Here is a 22,173-nt window from a genome sequence, read left to right on the forward strand (position 1 = left end):
TATTTATTTTCTTGCCGGGAGTTTTTTGAGTTGTGTTTTAGCATCTTTACATGTGGCCAAATCTAAAGTGTCACAATAAACAAAAAGGTAAAAGAGACTGAATTAATGTTGCACATCCTGGTGCCCTGACAGATGAGGGCAGTAAAACAGGCATTTGGTTCTTTGAACATTTAAAAAAATACTGAGACCGGGGAGGGGGCTCTTTAATTCTCAGACAAATCTCATAACTTCTTAGATTAAACCTGTAACATTTTTACTTGAAGAACAATCAACATTGATTTACAAGATAAACTTAGTAAATGAATAATCTTACTTAAAGACAAGTTAATTCTTTTAGAAGCACTAATAACTTGAATTTTGTGTGTGTGTTTGCATTTGCACACACACACGTTCACATAGAATAGCACTTAATTGAGTGGGTGTAACTGACAGCAACACTGTTGTTTCTGGTTATATGAACTACAAGTGGGGATTTTCTGCTGTGACAAGACAGACTGTCCTTTGAAACAGGTTTTATTCATCTTAAAAAAGGGACTGTGGGCAACAGGGTTGAAACACTACAGCATCAATCTGAATAGGACTAACCTCATCATGGTAATTTATGCCTTTGGTGTAACTTAGGAGCAGGAAAACAGAGATTTTTAAATATTTGCCAGCTTTTTAAGACTGTGAATAGATGGTACTCAGTCCTACTCTGTTATACATTCTTATTTTTTATTTGTATTGTATGTACATTTTGTGTAATTTGTAAACAAATGTCTGGTTTACTTGTATTTTTGTTTGTCATTTGAATAAAAATGCATAAATCTGTTTTGTCATTTCTTTTTTCTTCTGACTGTTTTCACAATGTAAAATTTATTTTACAATTCAGCTTAATAAAACACAGCAAAATGTCATACACTTTAATAAGTACAGGTAGTATTTACAGTATGTACACCAAAACACATGACCAACTTTTTCTCATTACTACTGCATACTTTCATAGATTAGGAAGTATTTACATCGGGAATAAGTCCATATGATTTTGAAATACATTAAAAATGATATTCAGTAAATTCAAGTAGGCGTGCCTTGACACATACTAGTCTATGATCATGGTACAGAGGTATGCAAGAAACACTTAACTGGTGCATCATGGTCTGAGACACTGAAGAATACTTTTATAATACACTCATCAGTTGGGAGCACAATGTCAGTATCAAACACAAACTTTACAGGTTCATATGAGTCCACAAAAACATGTTCCCTTCCTGTGGTGACTTTCTTTTTTTTTATTTTTCATTTTTAAATGATCAGAAACATTAGGTTTCTTCTCTCAAAGCTTTACACATTCATGTTTGGTCAACAGCCTTCAGTGAAAACTAAAATGCTCAATCAAGGACTTTTTAATTTGTCTAAGTTTAAAACACACATCACTCCAATCTTTTGTTGCTTGTTACCCACTCTTGTCTCATTTCTTTCAGTTAAAGTACACACACGTGCACAAAAAAAAAAAAGCATTCATCTCTGATTTCAAACATAAAATTACTTTTTTCCAACTATGTCTGAAAATGCATCTCAAAAACAAATGATGGATAACTGCACCACTAGGGACACAATATCCTAAACCCATGACCTCACAGCTTTGTGACTTATTACACTACTCCCTTACGACCAGAGGGATGAGACCTGGAATGCACCTAAAGATCAGGTGCTGCATCCATGAGGAAAAAAAAAAGAGAAACAGACACCCCACCATGACCCAGAGTTTTATCCTCTCATTAATGACTGCTGGTAGATTTTACATGATGGTATCTGTCCTCTTTCACAGCCCATGTTACGTTCTAGCTGACAGCAGCAGCACTCTCCCTCCTCCCCTGCTTCTTCAACAGCTGGATGCGATTGTGGACATAAAACTTGATCGCTCTCCAGTCACGCTGGTTGCTCACCAGCAGAGGGCAGAGTTCCAAGCAGCGTTCACAATCTGCCTTAGCAGGGACACGCAGCTCCATGAGGTTTCTCTTCAGGTGAGTCTCCACTGCTACACGCTCCGCCTCTGACCAGGGACGCTTCAACACACCACGCTTTCCTGTGGTAAACATTACAAGCTGTAAGTGATTGAAAGCAAAATGCACAGAAATAAATTTAAAAAAAAAAAACGTGTGCTGACAAACTGCTACCTGATTTGGGTGGAACGCATCTCCTCTTATGGGCGTTGGCTATTGGAGGGCTGACAGGAGGTGAAGGAATGGGCGCTCTCCTCTTTCTTGGGGGTCGACCCGGTCCTTTCTTTTTCACCATCACCTCTGTCTTCTCCTTAACATCATCTTTATCTTCCTCTCCCTCAGAATCTTCTGAAAATGAATCTGCTGAGTTGCCCGACATCACTATAACAGAGGGATAAAATGAATGCAGATCAACAGTGTGGTTTGGAAATCTGCATCCGTTTCAGGAGATTATGTTACAATTCTGTGGTTGTGTGGCTTTACTTCAACCAAAAGCCTCATCACAACAAAAACAGACTTTGTATTGGATTTAAAACTGCTTTGAATTCACTCACTTATGAAATGACTCAGTTTTGATAAAGCGTTTGATTTGTAATAATTAATAATAATAATAAATAAACTACAATATAAACAGTACACAAGTTATGTTGCCTAACACACAAGATTTTTAAAACTCCAGGAGAAAACTTTTATTTTGGAAAAGCCAGGCTCAGATTATTGGTTATTGTCTGGCAACATTATGGAGATGATTTGTTGATTATTATACTCCCAAAATTCAATGTAAATCTTATGATAGGTGAGCAATAGCTGAAGACAACAGTGCCAATGTCAATAAAAACAGAGAAAGCCAGAGAGGAGTGTAGTATTCCAACAGAATACACGCTGTTGGATTTTTTTTTTACTGGGCTCCTCTTAATAAACTAGAATGATATTAATACTAATATAATTAACTGAACTACATTGGATTATTTAGATTGTAATAAAATGCACAAAACTAGACTATAAAGTGGATTAATCTAGACTATACTTTGACATTTCTTGAACTTTTTTGCTCTTTAAGTGCCCTGAAATGACTTTTGGCATCAGTTGGCACTATTTAAGGAAACTGCAAAACACAAACATTCATGTTTTTGCATCAACAAATTTAGAAACAAACATTTTACAGACCAGACAATTTGTAGGGGATCACACCCGCTGTAGTGGTAGCTCAAAATCCAACTGTCAGCATATTGTGTGTTGCAGACTACTGGGTTGGCTTGGAATGTTTAATGAGTAGGACTAATGCCAATTAAATAGCAGAAGAAATTAAACACCAAAGTCAACTTGAAACAAAAGTTTCTCCAAGAGCAAAGTGAGTGGCAGTTACATAATTTACTAAAGTTATGTTGTTGGCATCAGTGAAATTGTGGGCATTGCAGGATAACCACTGAAACAAGGACTCCCACTTTTATGTGACCAAGTGCTTCTTATAAAACACCACAGCAGTTACATCGCTCTTACACTGTTGTCTTCCTTAAGAGAGAAATTTCTAAAACATTTTGTCTTCAATAATCATCTTGAATCTATGGCATAAGAAAAGGTAAAAATGCAAGAATTTTCCTTCAACTCTAGGATATCTAGAATATTCACATAATCAATATAAATAAAAAAAGTACTTTTGCAAGCACACACTCATTTCATACTTGCTCAAATGTTTTCTTACAATAAAAACATTTTATGTGTGCATGTTTTGAGGTTTTTGTAGTAAAGGAAGCATTCACTAAACTTCTGAAGAAAAAAAGTTTACAATTTACAAATGAAATATTTCTTTCTGGAAAAAATAAAAAAAATTCTTGCAATGAATATTCCACATACTATTTTCTGCCCTAACATTTTCAGTCAGGCTTGTTTTTCTGCTGCATGTTATTTCAAAGCCTTCTCTAAACTAGTGTCAACAAATCCATTAGAACAGCTCATCTATGAGACCTCTAAATCATGTAGTTACTGAGACGGCTGAAAAAGTTTCCATTAAAATAAACAGGGACAATGATGACAGGTTATGAGTTGCAATGCAAAAGCTATATAGAAGCTGATGAAACATAGCGATGCACCCAAAAGACCTCACCGTTTTATACTGAAAAAGAACATAAACACTAGATGCACCTCCTTACCATCTAACTCAAGGCAGATGTCCTGCAGGCTCAACCCCCTGAACAGCACGCCTTCCCTCTCTCCATAAAGAACAACACGACCCACGCGACCCATCAGTGCTGGATCCCGTACGATAGAGGAGCAGTTCTGGGTCACGTGGTATTCGCGCTCCAGGAAGTCTTCCAGTCGTTTGATAGCTCCACCCTCACCCTCCTCCAGCAGCAGTAGCTGGGTAAGGATGGTTACCTGCCGCCGCACTCGTGTTGCTGTCAGTGGTCCGGGATTCTTGGCCCCGCTGGCTCGGGCCAGGTTTCTCAGCAGGTCTGTACCACGGAGAGGTGTAGCAGGAGAATGGTAAGGCCGGGAGAAGACATAGGGGCTCTCAGGATCCACACCCACATTGGGGCTGGTTCGAAGAAGCAGATCCAGGCAAGACTCACAGTGAGGTGGGAGAATAAGCGGCTGGATTCGACCACGTTTGCCAAGGACACCCGCCCGTGGGAGATGACAGAGCACCTGACGCTCAAAAGGGGACAGAAGAGCTTCCATTCCAGAGGGGGGACTGGAGCTGGGCTGAGGAGTGAGTCGGTTGCGGTAGTCCTGGATAGTGAGCTTAGCCACTTCACATTCCCGGTGTCGATTGTAGAGGATGAGCAGGGAAAGACTGGAGTGGCAGAGCAGGCGCCAGGCCTCGGCAGAGTGAGGAGAGCGGGTTAAAGAGAGGAAAGAAGAGTGCTGCTGGCGACGGAGATAGAGGACCAAACAGGACAGGGATGACAGTAGTGGAGACATATGTTGCCTGTGTGTGCTGTCAATGGAAAAAATGAGAGAAAACACCTTTAATATAAAATATGAAAACCCAATTAACCAAATAGTTCAGAGCATCACTAATAAATGAACACGTGCATCATAAACAACATTGCAATTAAAAGAAAATAAACCAACCACACCTTACAACTTCTCCATTTTTCTCCTCCGGTGCATCATCCTCCCCTTCTCCACTCAGCTCCAGATCTTCATCTGGATCAACATCTGGCTCTGGTGTAGGAGGTGGCAACAGTTCTTCTTGATTTCTTGAGCTCTCCACCTCCACCTTCTGCTGTTCCTCGTGCTTCTCTCTCTTCATCCTCCGACCCCTTCTAGGGGTAGATGGGGGAGGTGGTGATGGACTCTTGACTCTGGACACCATCGGGGGTGTGGGGAGTTTTGCAGTAGGCAGTGGTAAGCTGGGTCCCTTCTTAGTGGCTGCAGCCTGAGCTGAAGAAGGTGGTGAAAGTGAGAGGGAGAACGAGACGCTGCCTGTGCTCAGACGAGAAGCTGGTGATTCTCTCTCTCTGGAGAAGAGGGAGGGTGGAGTGGAGTTAGAAACAGAGGGCTGAGGGAGAGCGAAGGAATGGCCGTGAGTAGCTGAGGTGGAGGATGACGAGGGATGGGGTTGTGAAGCACTGCCATTTGAGGAGTTGTGCGTGTGGAGGTGTGCCAGCTCCATGGCTGTTCTGACCTCTGGCTGATTGGCGTGGTATTTCTCTAGGTGGCGTGCCAGCGAGCGAAAGTGGCGGCCACAGTAGGGACAGTGCTGACGTCGGCTCACTGGGGGACTGCCAGAGTTGCCGATGTTTATGTTGATGTTATTGTTGATGTTGGTGGTCGGTGGTGCCAAGGTGTTGACTGGGGGCTGCGATCTAGCTGGGGGTGTAACGGGTGATGGGCGAGAAAAGGAGGAGCAGGGGCGCCCAGGTCCCCTGGAGGAGGTGGGCGCACTCTTCTTCTTGGAATTAACCGCTGTAGGCATCTTGCGCTTCTTACGTCGGCGAAGCATTCGGCCCCTTATCTCCTCAATTTCTTCTTCTTCATCATCATCGTCATCATCATCATCTTCCTCTTCCTCATCTTCCTCTCGGTCTGAGTCACTAGGCTCAGAGTGGGTGAGTGGGGAGGATGAGGGTGACAATGACCAGGAGGGGGTCAGGTAATCAGAAACAGAGAGGGACAGCGGGTGAGGGCCAGCCTCTTCCTCCTGGTTAGTATGGTAGAAAAAAAAAAAATCAAACAAACAAAACAAAAAACAACAAAAAAAAAAAAACACGTCAGTCCCAGGCTGTTCTATATGAAGATCTATCGATCCACACACACACACACACGCACAGACACACACACACACTCATATATGTATACAGTAGTGTGAAAAAGTGTTTCTTATTCTTATTCTCTTGCATGTTTGCCACACTTAAATGTTTCAGATCAAACAAATTTAAGTATTAGTCAAAGAAAAACACAAATAAACACAAAATGCAGTTTTTAAATGAAGTTTTTTATTATTAAGGGAGAAAATAAATCCAAACCTACATGGCCCTGTGTGAAAAAGTGATTCCCCCCCCAATTTCACTTGTTCACACAGGGCCATGTAGGTTTGGATTTTTTTTACCTAATAATAAAAACTTTACTTAAAAACCGTCTTTGACTTGTCTTTACTAATATTTAAATTTGTTTGATGATCTCAAACACTTACATGTGATAAACATGCAAAAAAAAAAAAAAAAAAAAAGAAATCAGTAAGAAGCACTTTTTCCACACACACATATATATATATATATATAAACACAACAGCTGATCCGCAAAGCAAATTGAAACAATCTTGTAAAAAGCTGCAAAAATTACATATAAATCACCATTATAATTAGGTAATTATTTGTGGGAAGATCTCAGTTGCCTGAGACTGGTGATTGCCAACTAAGACAGGAAACATTTGGGGCATCATGTCATTTATCAGGTCAAACACGGGTTAAAGTTATTTTCTTGCCACCTAATGCATATAAAGTCTTTTTTTAAATGGGTAAATCCACCTTGAGTGATGGAGTATATTATTTTGGGCATATGTTGAGGTTTTTGGATTTTTTTTTCTTTTACCATTGATAATCATCTTTTACTTAACCACCTTCATAAAAAAAAAGATGGAATCGCAAATGTTTTTCATTATTGTATAAAAACAGATTACTGTGTTTTTCAGACATTTTTCTCTCCCCATCGTGCCTTGGGATGATAAGAGAGAAAAATGGAGTTCAGCACTGTGCTCTATTGCTTCTATGTATGTCATAAATCAGGGCTATTCAGCTCCGTCCTACAAGGGCTGCTGTCTTGCGGGTTTTCTTTATCTCCCCGCTCCAACACACCTGACTCAAATTAAATGGATTCATTTAATTTGAGTCAGGTGTGTTGGAGCAGGGAGATATGAAAAACGTACAGGACTGTGGCCCTCAAAAGAAAGAGTTGAATAGCCCTGTCATAAGTCTTTAAAAACAAGTCTTCGAATAATAGATTCCTTCTGATGGTGTTATTGTTTACCAAATATCTGTCATTTAGTAGTCGCTGCATAATTGACTGACATTTCAAAGCACTGGAGGTTTCTGTCATAGAAGAGCACAAAGCTTTACAAAATAGATCTAAATGAACAATATTTAAGTAATTATACTGATCAGAATTCTGCTCAACGTCTGCTTGGCTGTTTTTCCCAAAAGGTTTATTAACACCAATCGACAACAGCAACATCTCTTCTTCTCTTAAGTCAAATAACTACCAAAGCTCACCATTGCATTTTCACCCCAGTCCGTCAGGCTGTAGTCCACTGTGATCTCCTCCCCCTTTGCGATGTCTCGAATTGCTATGACAACCAGCCGCACCTGGGTCCCGCAGTGAACTTCTCGAATCCGGCAATTGGGAGGCGGGTGGAAAAGCACGGGTCCTCGAACACCACTTGCCCCCTCCTCCCCTAACTCTGGCACACTGGAAAACACAGGAATTTTAGCAACGCTGTTCCCCCAGCTGATGAAGCATCTGGACAAAGTCATGAGCACCTTCCTTACCAGAGCTGAGTAGGATCAGGGAGGTAGTAGGGGCTGCCAGGTGGAGGGAGGCGGTCCTCTGTACCTTCTGGATATTGGCCATCACCTGGGTTAAAAAACAAACAGACAAAAAAAAACAACAACAAAAAAGGAAAGACATGAATTAATTCCAGCACATCTTAACTTCCTTTTCTCCAACAACAGGGCACTAATTTAAAAGATAAATGGTACAGAATGGTGCACTAGTCCTATATAAACACCACAGTGGGTCAGTTAATAAAGACATTAACAGCAGATGGCAAATGCAGTTGTGTGTCTTTTTATATGTACCAGGGCTGTAGCTGTGTTCTGACATGCTCTCTTCCTCTTCATCTTCTGTTACATATGCTCGACCACACACCTTTACAGGTGTCCCCTTCCTCTTTCTCCCACACACACGCCTGTAAAGACAAAAGGGCATTGTTTAAGGTAATGATGCAATCAGACAATTGCCTGACACGTTCTTTCTGCAAGTGCATAAATATAAGTTTTTCTTGCACATTATATGTTTAACATATCTGACAATGATATTAACTCCTTAATGAATCCTAGTAGCAACAGCAGTTATGGGGAAATGTTTTTGTACTTGTTAGAAAAAAAAATATTCATTTTTTATATAGCAGACATACAACACAGTAATTTTGGCAGCAAATGCTCATCTGAAAATTTGGATATTTAAGTATGGGCCAAGTTATCCATGGATCACATTGGGCCCCATCTACTTGTTTCTTTAAATAGCAGTCAGGTTGCTGATGATTTCATAAACTCATAAACTAAATCTTTTTATTGAAAATATATTTTTTAAATGCCTATTTTGTCCACTGTCTAAAAACCCAATAAAATTAAATGTAGTATGACACAATAAAAATAACTAGAAACCCTCATTAATGGCATTAAACTTTCATTTAAAAACTTTACTACTGCTTTTTGGTTGACAAACCAATCAATATAATAGCTCATCATTTGCTGTGCTACTGAAACGCAATTTCTTGGCCTAACAATTATTTCAGCTTTATTCACACATCTTTGATTTGCTCTGATTTCACTTTAGAGTTGTGTTACCAGTGATGGCCCCACCCCCCCTGTATTAATCAGACTATATAATCAACTATATATGATAATAGACTGATTAGCACAACGATGCACCCCTTTTCTTCTAACCCGAGAACAGTCAACTGCTGTCGGATGCTTTTGGTAGTGGTCAGCAACTTTGTTTACTTAACACCAAATCAAGCCACGACTCATGATCTGCACCAGCTGAGCAGGCAAGAAGTGGTGAGAGTTGAACAATTTTACCGAATAATATGACAAGAAATCTACAGCTTGAGAAATCTCACATATCACTTATAAGAGAACTGATCTCCTGGGTTAAAGAGCAGATGATTCCTGCAGGGTGCATGCTAACATCAATGCTAAACCACAGCTAGCCTGTTAGCTTCCAGCAGCTAGCTGATACTTCTGCGCCGTCAAAACACCAACTATGAAAGGCTGGCCATTAAATGCGAAACGAGCAAGAGAGGAGAAGTCACTAGCCTTAAGACTACGATGGCTGCAACCAATAACCAAACAAAACCCACTTTCCTTTCTCTGATTTTTGCAACATAAATGCCGAATATGATGCACGCGAATATAGGCTTCTAACGTTAACTGAACAGACACGCACGCTCCAAGCGCGTGCGTCTGTAGCTCTGGCATTTTGCGCACAAAATCTGCGGGTGAAAACAACGCCTCACGAAGACTAATCCGGCGTCTGGCCGTGCTCCCTCACCCCCTTGTCGGCGGCGGCTTGCTCCCATCCCCGTCGCTGTCGAGGGTCGGTGGTTCCCGGTAGTCAAAAGGCGACCGTACGTTCTCCGCCATTAGGACTGCCTTCCCTACCTCTCGTGCTCCGGTAGATTGCACACCGCGCATGTGCACAACATCCTTTGGGGTTCTACTGGTAAAATGGGGAGCACCCACCTCTTTAAAATACATGGATATATTACCATGTATTCATTAGATGAACTTTTATGTAATTGAAATACCGTCAGAAAGGGCAACATTGCAGTATTAAATCAAAGCGCGTGGTCATTAAAAATGTATAAATTATAGCGCTGCTAAATCAGTGCTTTTAAACAATTCTATTTAAAAAAAAAAGCCAAACCAATTTCACTGCAATATGATTTACCATTCTGTTATAACAATTTACATGTTAGCCACTGCTTACTGACAAAATTCTCATGTCCATGTCACACTGTTCTCCAGTCCATGCTAAAAGCTGAAACCAACTCAGCACCATCTTTTGTATATCTCCCATGTCTCCAGGAAACTTCCCTAGATGCTATTTGGAAAATAGTTACTTTGGGATAGTTACTAAACAAATGCTCTGATAACCCCCCTCCCCCTTCCAATAACGCAATGGAGTATGTGGAAAAAAGGTAACTCAACAAAACAATGATTAATATAGTGTTTTTAATCTTAAATGCACATCCAGTTAATTTTCACAGAAATAAAGCACAGTATTCAGAAATTCATCATACTAGCAGATCTGAAAGCCAGACCTCAGTTCACTCAGTGTATGCAGTGTCAGATTAAAGTGAAATGGCAAGAGTTGGTACGAAATGTTTGATGCTTCTGGCTACAGACAATACAGCAATACTGTAAAATATCACTTCGGTATAGTAGTTCACACACAATTTCTGGCTTCCAATAAAAAGGGAACTGGCAGAAACCAAATGATCTAACGGTTCAGATGTGGACAGTGCATCTGCACATTCAAGTATAACAATAGGAAAAAAACTTGGTGATGAAGCAGCAGAATTTTGTCACAGACTGTGCCAAACCACACATAAGGTAATTATGCAGCAAATGAAAACAAATCAGATTGTCAGTTATTTTGGTTAGATATGATACTAATGATACACATTAACAGCTAAGAACAGTAAATTGATACACATTTAGCTGTTTATCAGTCACAGTTTATCAGTCATATATTTTTGGCTACATTCTAGAGGTTAGTAGAGTCAGGAGTGTTTTAAACAGCAGATAATCAGAGGAAATATATTTAAATAAATAACACAGCACACTAAAAAAGACAAGTCTAACACTGGCATTGCATACTGAAAAACCAACCTTAAATAAGCCTGCACTTTTGTTGTTAAAGGAAATACCAAACATTGGAAAACTAGAGGTCATTCTAGCGCCTAGTGTAGAAATACCAATGTCTGGGAAAAGCTGTCTATTTGGCTTTGTTTCAGGGGCTTAGTTGTAGTTTTAGTTAAGCAGTGCACTTTGATCCTCAGCTGTTGACAGAGTACAGGCTATATCAGTTTACATTTTTAATGTGGAATACATAAGGTTGTCTGTTAGTGTTGGATAAGTTCATTCATAGATGTTGAAGTGAAACACAGGAATTTAGATCTCCCCTGTTCCCTCTCTCTCTTTGTGTAAGACATGGAGGGTCTGTGCAGCATGATCAGCCCAGTGGATTAGTTCCAGCAGCACTCGGTAGGTCCACATTTTGAGGCTGAAAACTCCCCCTGCGCCATCAACTTCCTACACAAAAGAGGACAAAATGGGGTCAAATGTCTCTTTACATGCATACGAACAGTAAAAAAAAAAAAATTAGATGAGTATATAAATAGGTTATAAGGTATATGAATACACTGGCACAGTTCTTTTCGTCTACTTTAAGAACAGGGCCAATAGACTGTAGATGCAGCAAAGACTATTACTTTTTATAGTTGATGTGCTAACCTAATAAAAAACCATTTTGCTTATTTAAAATGCAGCAGATTAATCAGGACATTTTAGTCATGTCCAGATGATTTTATGACTAATAATCACAAGTCTAACCTCAATCTCAGTCTGCACAAACATCCCAGAGAAGTGTCTACATCTTTCATCCTTACTGGACTGGATCTTTATCTTTAATATTTATCCCCAGCATTTAATAAATTTAAATAAAATGTGTTATTCGTTAACAACATGATTTAGACAGATACTTGTATAGGCTTTAAATGCTGGCAGCTTGGGAAAGCCCAACTTTGTGAGACATATGTGCCTAATTTGATAGAGAGAAAATGCATCCTTAGACATTATAATAAATACAAGCTGGTTAAAAATATAATAGTCAAAAATGATTTTCTTCTCCACAGAGTTTCCAATTACTTCTGAATATTAACAGTGGATGCTTACTACTAAAAGCTGAGCTGGCTGTTTGTGACAAAACACTTAATTTTAGGCTTGTGAGAGATTTTATTATGTAACCATTTCCCTTGAAAGTATACAGAAGTACCTATAATGCCACTGCAGCTGGTGTTTTTTTTTTTTTTTTTTTTTTTTTTTTTGCATGTGTGCTTTCAGGTCATTATATCCTGCAGATGTCTGATAAATAGCAGCTTCACTTAATCATTTGAGAAAAATGGGCCATATTGAGATAAGAAAGAACCGTAAGAATACATCACCTCATTACACTGGTGATCTGGGGTGACCTCCAGGGTTGTGCCTTCAGTCTCTACTAAATCTTTGGTGCTGAAGAGCAAGTGCTCCAGCCGGGCACGGACAGTCTTCTTCATGGTTTCGTAGTCGCCCTCCAGCTGGCCCCATTCCTCTTCTTCCTTCAGGATAACACAGTGCAGTAGCCCCAGGCACTGCCGCAAAGCTGAGTGCAGCAGTTGCACCTGCTCCTCAGCGCTGGGCTCCTCAACCTCTGGGGATAGGGAAACCATGCGTCCGCCATCTGGGGTGTGGTTTGACAAGAAGGTCTCCCTCTCTTTCTAAAAGATCCAAAGATGAGTGAGGAAAGGGAGGACACATTTTTGTCTACATTCAATTATACCATTTCTGTTGCACTTGTCCCATTTATCTTCCTTTAGATAAATCTTGCTAAACACCAGCTGACAACTCTGTTGTTTAAACTGATCAATTGAAATGTTTTTAACTGGGCAGTGAGGTACACCAGCAGAAAAGCAAGAAATAGAAAAATCCAATTCACTCTATCCATTAGGCTCTCCAGGGAAAAGGCATAGAGGTGGACGGTGTCTATCATTATTACATTAAGCACCATAGCATCTCTTAGAAGAACACTCAACTGCACAATTGTCAATATTGGTGTCTACAGCAACATCCACAATTACATGCAATAGGTAGCTAGCTGCCTCAGCACAAGAACATATTTGCATAAAAGCGAGCCTAATATAAAGAGAAGAAGAGTGGGTAACGTCGTCTGACGATGACGTGCGCATAGCGAGTGTGTTAACTGTAACTCACGTATAGCCGCAGCAGATCGGTACATTCACTGTGAAGTAGCCGGGCTAAGGCCACCGCTCTCCCGGTCCGCGACGGGCCCGACGTCGGCGTACCGGACGCGGTTAACGGCTGCTCCTCCTGCTCTGCCATTTGCACTCAGCCCCAGTTAGATAGGTGGGTTAGCAGCGAGCGGTGTGACCTAGCAGCACAGACTTCACCTCACAGCCGTCCTCTCCCAACTTTGTAAACGCTGGCACGGAAACGAAGCTTTTTAAAAATCACACACACGAAATATTTTGGGGGTATTAAACGCAAACCGAAGGTCCTCTGAACGAGCGTAAGTCGCGCGTGTTTCAGTCGGTGTTCATGTTGGCATGTACGCAAAGACAGGGGATTTAATTGGTTCCGCAAGCCACCACAACAGGGACGTTTTTTTGAGGGGTGGGTGGCCGCGCTTCCAATACGTCACCACGTGACCCACCCAATCATCTACACATTATTAAAGACTCTTTAATTACTCTTTTTTAGAAAATAATTTGAATGTTTAAATAACTATGAAAAACAACATGGAGTTAACCATATATATTCTGACCAATATGGAAAAGGGGAATGGCAGAGACTCAGGAATGTAAGGAATGATGACAATCTGCCAAATGTGCGACTGGATTGCACTTTTTTTTCCTTTTAAAAGTCTTTCTTCATGTGATTTTTTGTTCATAAATATATAATAACAAATCATAATCATTTAAGGCTTTTCAAAATATAATTCTTACATTTTTGTAGGCGATCCGAGTAAAATATTGTGCTGTGTGCTCTGTAGCCTTTAGCCAGTAAGTTAGTTATAAAGAATGAAACTTTTATGAGTGCAGTCATTGCCTGAATTTGTGTTTTAAAGGAAACACATAGAACTGTAACTACACCTTTTAAATAAAATAATGAAGGTTAAAAAAGAAATAAAATATCAATGCCACTGGTGTATTTTAATCTGCCGTAAGTATGCATGCAAGACTGCTGTGTGTTAACTTGCTATTAATGTTAATCATATAAGATAATGATCTCACCAATTAATCAAAACAGTATTACTTCAATAACAAGTTGAAAAGTCCCCAGAGCAGATTTTATTTTCAACGCCAACTTAAAAATCCCCCAAATGAGTCAATATTTACCATGAAATTTTAAAGTATCCAGTTTCATCATCTGATATGTTATTTATGTTCTCCTGAGAATAAATATGGGTTTATGAGAATTGCGAATCATTGTATATTGTGTTGTTTATTAGAATTCTGGAAACATGATTTGATAAACTCAACTGCTTAGAAGTGATGGCAGAATGTTACAGAGATCTTTCTCATACACACACACACACACACACACACACACACACACACACACACACACACACACACACACACACACACACACACAGAGGTTATCTTTCTCTCTCTCTCTCTCTCTCTCTCTCTCACACACACACAGAGCTTATCTTTCTCTCTCTCTCTCTCTCTCTCTCTCTCTCTCTCTCTCTCTCTCTCTCTATATATATATATATATATTATTAGAGATTTATGAATTCTGCTCTCCTTTTGTGCCTGTAAATAGTTCTCTTCTTTCATAATTAACATAAATTGCAAGTTGTGAAGATCCACACTGAACATACTATTCTTTTAAATAAACACTTTGTTTATAACTCAAATCTGGTCCCCTCTTCTTAATTAATGGTAAAGCATATATCTCTTTAAAGTATTCAGTGGTACTTGAGGGTAAACTAATTGACAGTTTATCTACTGATGACCTCAGAGGATTGATCATTATTTGTAGACTCAAAATTAGTTTAACTATGAAGACTTAACTTTGCGCTGTAGCCCAGTATGTGGTTTATGTAGTGAAATGGAAAATCTTTGTCTTGCAGTGTAGTAGTTACAGGTGATGTTGATGTCTCTCAGTTGACCAGTAAAAACTGACAATTGCCTTGCTACTTATTCATTTACCCATTGAACGGGTCACCTTAGTCGTCATCACAACAATTACCCCCCACCTGCCGGAGAAATTTGTCAGGAGCCGCCAATGAAAACTAGTAGGAGGCCTCTGCCTCATGCCTCTTCATGTGCTAGGGCTGGGCCACTTTCTGATCACAGGTGAAATGCATGTACCACAAGATGGAGCCAAATAATAGCTTAAGATAGACATTTTACATTCAAAACTTTATTTCCAGCAAAGCTAATGAAGCAGTCTTTAGCATACAGTTTAGGTCTAGAGGTAAACACTGCTGTTTAGCAAAACCATGTCTAAATTACAGAAGTATAATTTAAGCCTAAAGTTCACCTTCACCTTTAATTATAAAAGGTGCATATCCATATAAATAACAGTTTCTTTTATTTAGTTTTAAAACCTGTCCAGCATCATAGCAAGCAGAATGATGGTCGGGCTGCTGTGTTGTGCTGAACAAATTTGCTTTGCTGAGAGGAGCTTTATGGATATAACACCCCTCTTGATAATTGAAATATTATTCTTTATTTTTCAATTTGTCTATTGCTGAATTTACATATTTACATTGGACTGTCAAGAGGCGTGGGGGGAAAAAAAAAGAAGAAAGTAAGCAAAAGAGAAAAAGAAAGAAAGAAAGAAAGTGAAGAGAAGCAAACAAAATGACACATCAGACAGAAAGTAACAGCATCGGCTGTTCAGTTTTAAGAGAACAAAACAGACAACCAGCTGCTACACCGGTAAGGTAAGAGAAAACCACCTACAACATCTTAAATCAAACAAAACTGACAGTCATCAGAAGCACCTGTAAAAAGACAGACAAGCTGTGAAAAAAAAAATCATTCATTCATCACACATTAATTACAACATCTAAAACAACAACAACACAACCCACACATACACTCACACATGTACAAACATCTCTTCCACGCACATCTCACACACCCTAGCACCACCCAGTCCCCGACTTTCCCCAACGCAGCCCTTCTCCAACATTACCACACAAGCAACTACCACATAAACACACAAGCTTGCACACACCCTACCCCTACAACCCCCAGCCACTGACCCTGGAGGGTGTGCAGCAGGCCCCAGTTCCAGACCCAACAACCACCCCCCCAAAGCGCAGCAACCTGGATCCCTCCTGGGCTAGCAGCCTCTCTAGCAATATAGCCAGCCCAGGCTTACAGCTTTTTAATATGTAAAACCCACTTTTCTAAAGACTCAATAACTCATGAAAGCCTGGACATCCACAAAAGTGGTGAAAGAGAAAGAAAGAAAGAATTCTCTCCAGGAAGTAGCCATATTATTATTTAGGTTTCGATTGTTTCTTTGATACCGTGTGAAGCTCGAGGAAACAAATTCCATTCATCTAGGTCAACACAGCAATAAAATATTGACTCTTAATATCCATTTATTCAATTTGTCTTTGACTTAGTGTCTCACAAATTAATATAAATATTTTTGATTTTTGTAATCTTTTATTTCACTTTTCACTGAATTGCCACAGAATTCCAGAAAGTAATAACATGTAGTTTCAACCATTTTTATAAATTATATAAATATAACAAATTTAAAACTGTGTGTAAGTTTTTTATTGATTTAGGTCTAATGTTTTACTTAAAATTGAAAATGTTTTGGTATACAACAACAATTCCAAAAATGCTGTGGGTGTCTAAATATATTGCATGTGTTATGTAAAAAAATTCAAATGGAAGGAAAGTAGGAAAGTAAAACCCAGAGAACTGTGTTAACAGTACATTTTCTTCACCTTTATTTTACATAAGATGAATGAGGAAAATGTTTTCAGGCAGAAAAATAGTTTTTCAGCTAGGTAAAGACTACGTGTGTTCATCAAATAAGAAACAAATAAGAAATAAAAAAATGCTTGCACAAAATAATACATCGAAATACACGACACTTTAAAAAAACCCATTTGAAAAACAAAACAAAGGAACCAGGCCAATCCTAATAGAACAGCAATCTCAAACTCTGGTTCTCTAAGGCCACTGGTATGCAGGTTTTAGATATTCTCCAGCTCCAGCACAGCTGATTCTAATCAAATGGATCAAACAGCTTGTTTTCATTCTGCATAATCACCCATTAATTTGATTCAGGTGTGTTGAAGCAGGGAATCATCTATAACTTGCAGGATATTTGCTTTGGAGGACTGGAATGGAAGAGTCCTGTAACAGAAGTTCACTCTTTCCCATCAATATGGTGAAGGAGGTTGTTAATAAAAAAATTTTAAAAAAAGTATCATGCTTGTTTCAATCATCAAACAATTATTTTAAGCAGTTTCTATTGAGGTTTTACAGGAATTCAAAAGCACTGTTCTTCTGTAGTCACAGTGCCAAATAATGTTTACTATGCAAGAGTTTGCGTGCATCCACCTGTTACAAATTTAACAAAGCCTCATATCTCTTATCTCAGCTTGGCACTCCTATGATAATACAACCCGCCCACATGTCTTCCTGATCTGAAAGAGAGATGTCAAATCAAATGATTCATTTTTACTTTACCACCTGGTATGTCATATAGAAAGAATGTTTTATTTCCTTAACTGCATGCAAGGTGTTGTCAATTTAAACACAGTGTATGCTGCACATTGTTATCCAAATGCAGATTAAAAACTCAGTTTGAGTGATTTACTGGAATTTGCAGGGAACCAGACTGGAGCTGAGCAGACAGACGGACAGAGTGACTGACACTGTCAGGCAGGAAGAGGGGGAGGCATGCCCAGCTTAACCACACACAGTTCGAGAAGCATAAACCACAACTGCTGCAGATTAAAACCAGCATGCTTACGTCTTCTTTAGAAAGTGTAAGATGCTCAAACTGAGGGAAAAAAGGATAATGGTTAGCGATACCAACCACAGACATATCAGTGCAAATACCACAAAACGCTGCCACAACCCTCCATTTCACAGCAGGCATATTGCAATGTTGGCTTTTCATGTTTAAAGAGGAGGAAACTGCAGTCATGCGAGATTAAAAAACATTTGTCGAGGAATAAATAAGACGAGAATCTGCGGCATCATTTCTGCTCATCTAATTTACCTAAAAAGACAACCTATTTTTAGATTAAATGTGTACTAACAGTAATTCCATCACCAAAATTAAAGATTTTAAATCTTACAAAAAATAAAAAAGACTGATTTTATTTTAAGTGCTGCAGATTATTAAGTAATTTGTACGGCTTTCTTGTGCATATGATTATCAAATTGAAGAGTTAGGGTGATAAGGATTTAAAATGGTACTGCTGCGTTACTTCACAGTTTTTTCACAGAATTCTTACAAATCTCACATGAGTTTTTCCACCTTCAATTTAATATTAAAACAAATATGTGTTAACGTAAAAAGACTACTGCAAACAGTCTACTTAGGGCTCATCTGTATTTATATAAAGTTTCCATGATATCTCTGTGTTGTGATTAGTCTTTCAAAGCATTCCTTCACATATCAATCCATCTCCTATTCATTTTTAATCATCCATATAATCTTCAGTTTGTGGAAGAATTTTTCTAGATTCTTCCTGCTTGATGCCATTCTTTCCATCCCTTTTCAAGCCTAAACAAATAAAAGTTTGCAAATGAAACAAACATTTTTACATTCATAATGATCATTATAGTTAAGATTAAAGTCATGACAGATATTCCACATGACACATGGCTTTGTTTCAGGTTTAAAGATGAGAGCATTTGCGTCATCTCTTCTCAAGAGTCCGATCTGACTCTGCAACATAGACTTGGCCGTCAACAACAACTGAAATTCTGCTTGAGATTTGCATGTTGCTTTCGGTGCATTAAGCTGTTTGGATGTCTTCTTCCTTTATAGATTTTTGATGGCATGTGTGACAGGATGCTCCGTATGTGGGAGACAAATTATTTAAGTCATTTTATTATTTACGTTAACAGCTCTGTGTTGGAACTCTGTAAGAAAGAAAGAAAGAAAGAGAACCTTTCATTTGAGAAAGTCATGAAAGCTTGGTTCAGTTTGCTATTACTTTTAGGTTTATCGTTCCAGATTTGTTACATTTCAATGGTGTTTTCTTTTCATTTTTAAATATCCTTTGTGCTTTTAAGGTGCTTTTTACTCTGCACATTACTACAAAACTTTTAAAATAAATAAATAAAACAAAATTAATAGATCTAAGCCTGTGCAATCTCATACAACAAACGTCTTTGTGCACTTACTGCATGCCAGGTGCATTCTGCTGCTGAGAGATCCTGCAGGTTTTGAACATTTTCACTTTCAAATGGCACTTCTGGACTCACTTATCCCGTCAACTCCAGGCAGCTCCACTGTCTTGCAAAGAAAACATAGAATTCATGGTACCAGACGGATAGTTACTTGATTCTAGGAAGTCTTTGCATGTGACATAATTTGAATCTTTCTTTGCCCCAGGACAATTCAGTGGAATCCGGGGGTGGTTTTGTAGCCGTTGTGGCGCCTGCAAAAATCTTAGGTTAGATAAACAAAAACTTGTCAAACCCATCCCAACTGTTATAATGCTGACAAACTTTTGTTATTAACAAAGGTCACTTAAGTTCTGTGATTTTTTACTGTTAGTTGCTGCCTTGTAAGATAAAATAAAATAATCCTTCATTTGTCCCACAGTGGGGAAATTTCGGTGCTATAGCAGCAAAGGTGATTTGTAAAACCAGTGCAAAAAACAGCATTACAGAGACAAGAACGAAAAACTGTACAGAACAAAGACTATATTAAAAAATCTATATAAAAAATCTATATAGAAGTCTATATAAAAAAGCATATATACAAAATGAGTTCAATTATTGCACAGTTTTGATATTGCACGTCTGTGTGTGTTATTAGTTTTCTGTTGTGGCTGTGTGGGCTACTGGGAGCAGTGCAGATTGTAGAGTCTGACAGCAGAAGGAAGGATCTGCGGTATCTCTCTTTCACACACCGTGGGTGAAGCAGTCGGTCACTGAAGGAGCTGCTCAGTGTTGTTAAAAAGGCATGCATGGGTTGTGACGTTTTCTCAATCAGAGGCGAAAGCTTAGCCATATTCTCCTCTCCACCATCACCTGATAAAGGGGGCATTCCAGGACAGAGCTGGCTGTCTTAACCAGTTTGTTCAGTCTCTTCCTGTCAGCTGCCCCAGAAGACCACACAATAATAGATGGCTGATGCCACCACAGATTCAAAAAAGGAACTCAACAGTGTCCCCTGCACTCCAAAAGAGCTGTGTCTCCTTAAGAGAAACAGTCTACACTGTCCTTTCTTGTACAGTACCTTAGTGTTGTCTGTCCAGTCCAGTTTGTTGTTCAGTTGAACACCCAGATGACTTCTAAGATGTCACCGTCTCAATTTCCTTTATGTGAAAAGGCAGCAAAAATCGCATTTTACAGGACACTTGGATTTTTGCATATTTATTTATTTATGTACATAAAACACATTTTAACATATTAAATAGTTTGTTGTGGTCCAATTAATGACTTTGGCAGCAAAAATGGTCTCTGAATATTTGTTTTTCATTATATGGCACGTAGGTTAAATCTTCATGCAGCCAAATGAGTAGAAAAGAATATAAAAGTAGTAACCTACACCTCTTCCTGCAGAACTGGAGCTTCAAATCTGAATATTTTTTTCTGCCCCATCTTATTCAGTATGTGTACAAAAGCCTTGGTAGTGCTTCGTAGGGTTGTTCTAGTCTACCTTGTCAGGATAAATTTTCACCTACAAACTGTACATTTATTACTCTGTATTAGAAGAAAAAAAAATGAAAATGAAAAAAATGAAATGTCACATGTTTGAGCTCATGTGACATGCTTTTGTTGAATGAGGTCAAACAAAAAAACACTAAGTACACTTAATTACCTTCCGTGTGTGGGTCATACCTTGCATTTCTCTGTGATGAATTATAAGTTGGTAAACATCTGGGAAATCAAATAAATACTTCACTGAACACAAAGGTGATAAAAAAAAGATGGTAATAACTATCCTCTTGCTGAACAAAATAAAAATTTTTCCTTGAACTGCTTGTTCCTTTACCCATATACTTTCTTTTAGTTGCATTTCAGGAAAAGTTACCTAATACTTTCGCATAAACAGACAGGGTTGTTCTAGTCTACCTTGTCAGGAAAAAATTTCACCTACAAACTGTAAATTTATTACTCTCTATTAGAAGAACGAAAAATGATAATGAAAAAAATTTAATGTCACATGTTTGAGCTCATGTGACAAGCTTTTGTTGAATGAGGTCAAACAAACAACCACTAAGTACACTTAATTACCTTCCGTATGTGGGTCATACCTTGCATTTCTCTGTGATGATATAAGCCAAAAATTACATAATTATTAAAAATACTATTGAGAATGCTAATAAATTAAGTCCTCACTGCTCCACTCTCTCTTTGTACTGTCAACCAAAAGGCAAATAACCAAACACAGTGTTTTATATCTAATAAGAGATATAAACAGTAATAAACTGATCCAACTTACAACAACTTATTTCTTACTTTGTGATAAACAGACCATTTGCTCTTACACTCTTACCTGAATCGGGCTTTTAAAATTTTTTTCCAAAAAAACAATCTTATGGTCATGATAAGGCTGTCTGTCTGTCTGTCTACACACACACACACAAAACAAGAGTTAACGGGCATCCAATCAGTTAGCTAGTCAGTAGCATATTAACACATGCACATGACAGCTAGCTTCTCTCATGCCAGTTCATAGAGAGGACAGTGGTACTGACCACTTGTAACGTTTCTTAGCTAGAAAAAACGTTGGCTAACTAACAACATAAAGAGTAACCCAAGCTTAAATGCAGCAAACACAAGGACTGCTAATGATAATAATGTGTTTGTACTGAGTGGTAGAAGTTAAGATTTGTGCCACAAATCCTGGTTTAAGCCAGGTTCTTACACCACTACTGCGGGTGTTTTAGCAAACCAAAAAATGAGCTAGAAAAGCCTATGTACTGAACACAAAGGTGATAA

At 38.7% G+C, this 22,173-nt stretch overlaps 2 protein-coding genes across 2 annotated transcripts; both read right to left on the reverse strand.

Moving 5' to 3' along the window:
- Nucleotides 1-836: 836 nt before the first annotated feature.
- On the reverse strand, nt 837-9,918 carry LOC121639596. The gene is made up of 8 exons (XM_041984909.1): nt 9,762-9,918; nt 8,285-8,394; nt 7,976-8,060; nt 7,700-7,895; nt 5,066-6,132; nt 4,136-4,923; nt 2,160-2,366; nt 837-2,068 (listed from the first exon to the last, which is right to left on the reverse strand). The coding sequence occupies exons 1-8, from the start codon at nt 9,902-9,904 to the stop codon at nt 1,824-1,826; spliced, it is 2,841 nt and encodes a 946-aa protein (XP_041840843.1). The 5' UTR covers nt 9,905-9,918; the 3' UTR covers nt 837-1,823.
- A 509-nt stretch (nt 9,919-10,427) lies between these two features.
- LOC121639371 (ciliary neurotrophic factor-like) lies at nt 10,428-13,621 on the reverse strand. The gene is made up of 3 exons (XM_041984555.1): nt 13,244-13,621; nt 12,439-12,750; nt 10,428-11,527 (listed from the first exon to the last, which is right to left on the reverse strand). Exons 1-3 carry the CDS (start codon nt 13,370-13,372, stop codon nt 11,387-11,389), a joined length of 582 nt encoding a protein of 193 aa, XP_041840489.1. The 5' UTR covers nt 13,373-13,621; the 3' UTR covers nt 10,428-11,386.
- Nucleotides 13,622-22,173: the final 8,552 nt, after the last annotated feature.

This window comes from Melanotaenia boesemani, chromosome 5 (assembly GCF_017639745.1).
Source record: "Melanotaenia boesemani isolate fMelBoe1 chromosome 5, fMelBoe1.pri, whole genome shotgun sequence".
NCBI classification, from domain to species: Eukaryota; Metazoa; Chordata; class Actinopteri; order Atheriniformes; family Melanotaeniidae; genus Melanotaenia; species Melanotaenia boesemani.

What these genes read in the sequence shown, in the direction of transcription:
- LOC121639596 (XM_041984909.1), bottom strand. Translation starts at nt 9,904, where the DNA reads ATGCGCGGTGTGCAATCTACCGGAGCACGAGAGGTAGGGAAGGCAGTC. An exon ending in AGAACACAGCTACAGCCCTG is followed by an intron (nt 8,061 to 8,284) that starts GTACATATAAAA and finishes TTTTTAACCCAG; the next exon opens with GTGATGGCCAATATCCAGAA. An exon ending in CATCTGCCTTGAGTTAGATG is followed by an intron (nt 2,367 to 4,135) that starts GTAAGGAGGTGC and finishes CCTCTGTTATAG; the next exon opens with TGATGTCGGGCAACTCAGCA.
- LOC121639371 (XM_041984555.1), bottom strand. Translation starts at nt 13,372, where the DNA reads ATGGCAGAGCAGGAGGAGCAGCCGTTAACCGCGTCCGGTACGCCGACG. An exon ending in CCGATCTGCTGCGGCTATAC is followed by an intron (nt 12,751 to 13,243) that starts GTGAGTTACAGT and finishes TGGATCTTTTAG; the next exon opens with AAAGAGAGGGAGACCTTCTT. An exon ending in CAGATCACCAGTGTAATGAG is followed by an intron (nt 11,528 to 12,438) that starts GTGATGTATTCT and finishes TCTTTTGTGTAG; the next exon opens with GAAGTTGATGGCGCAGGGGG.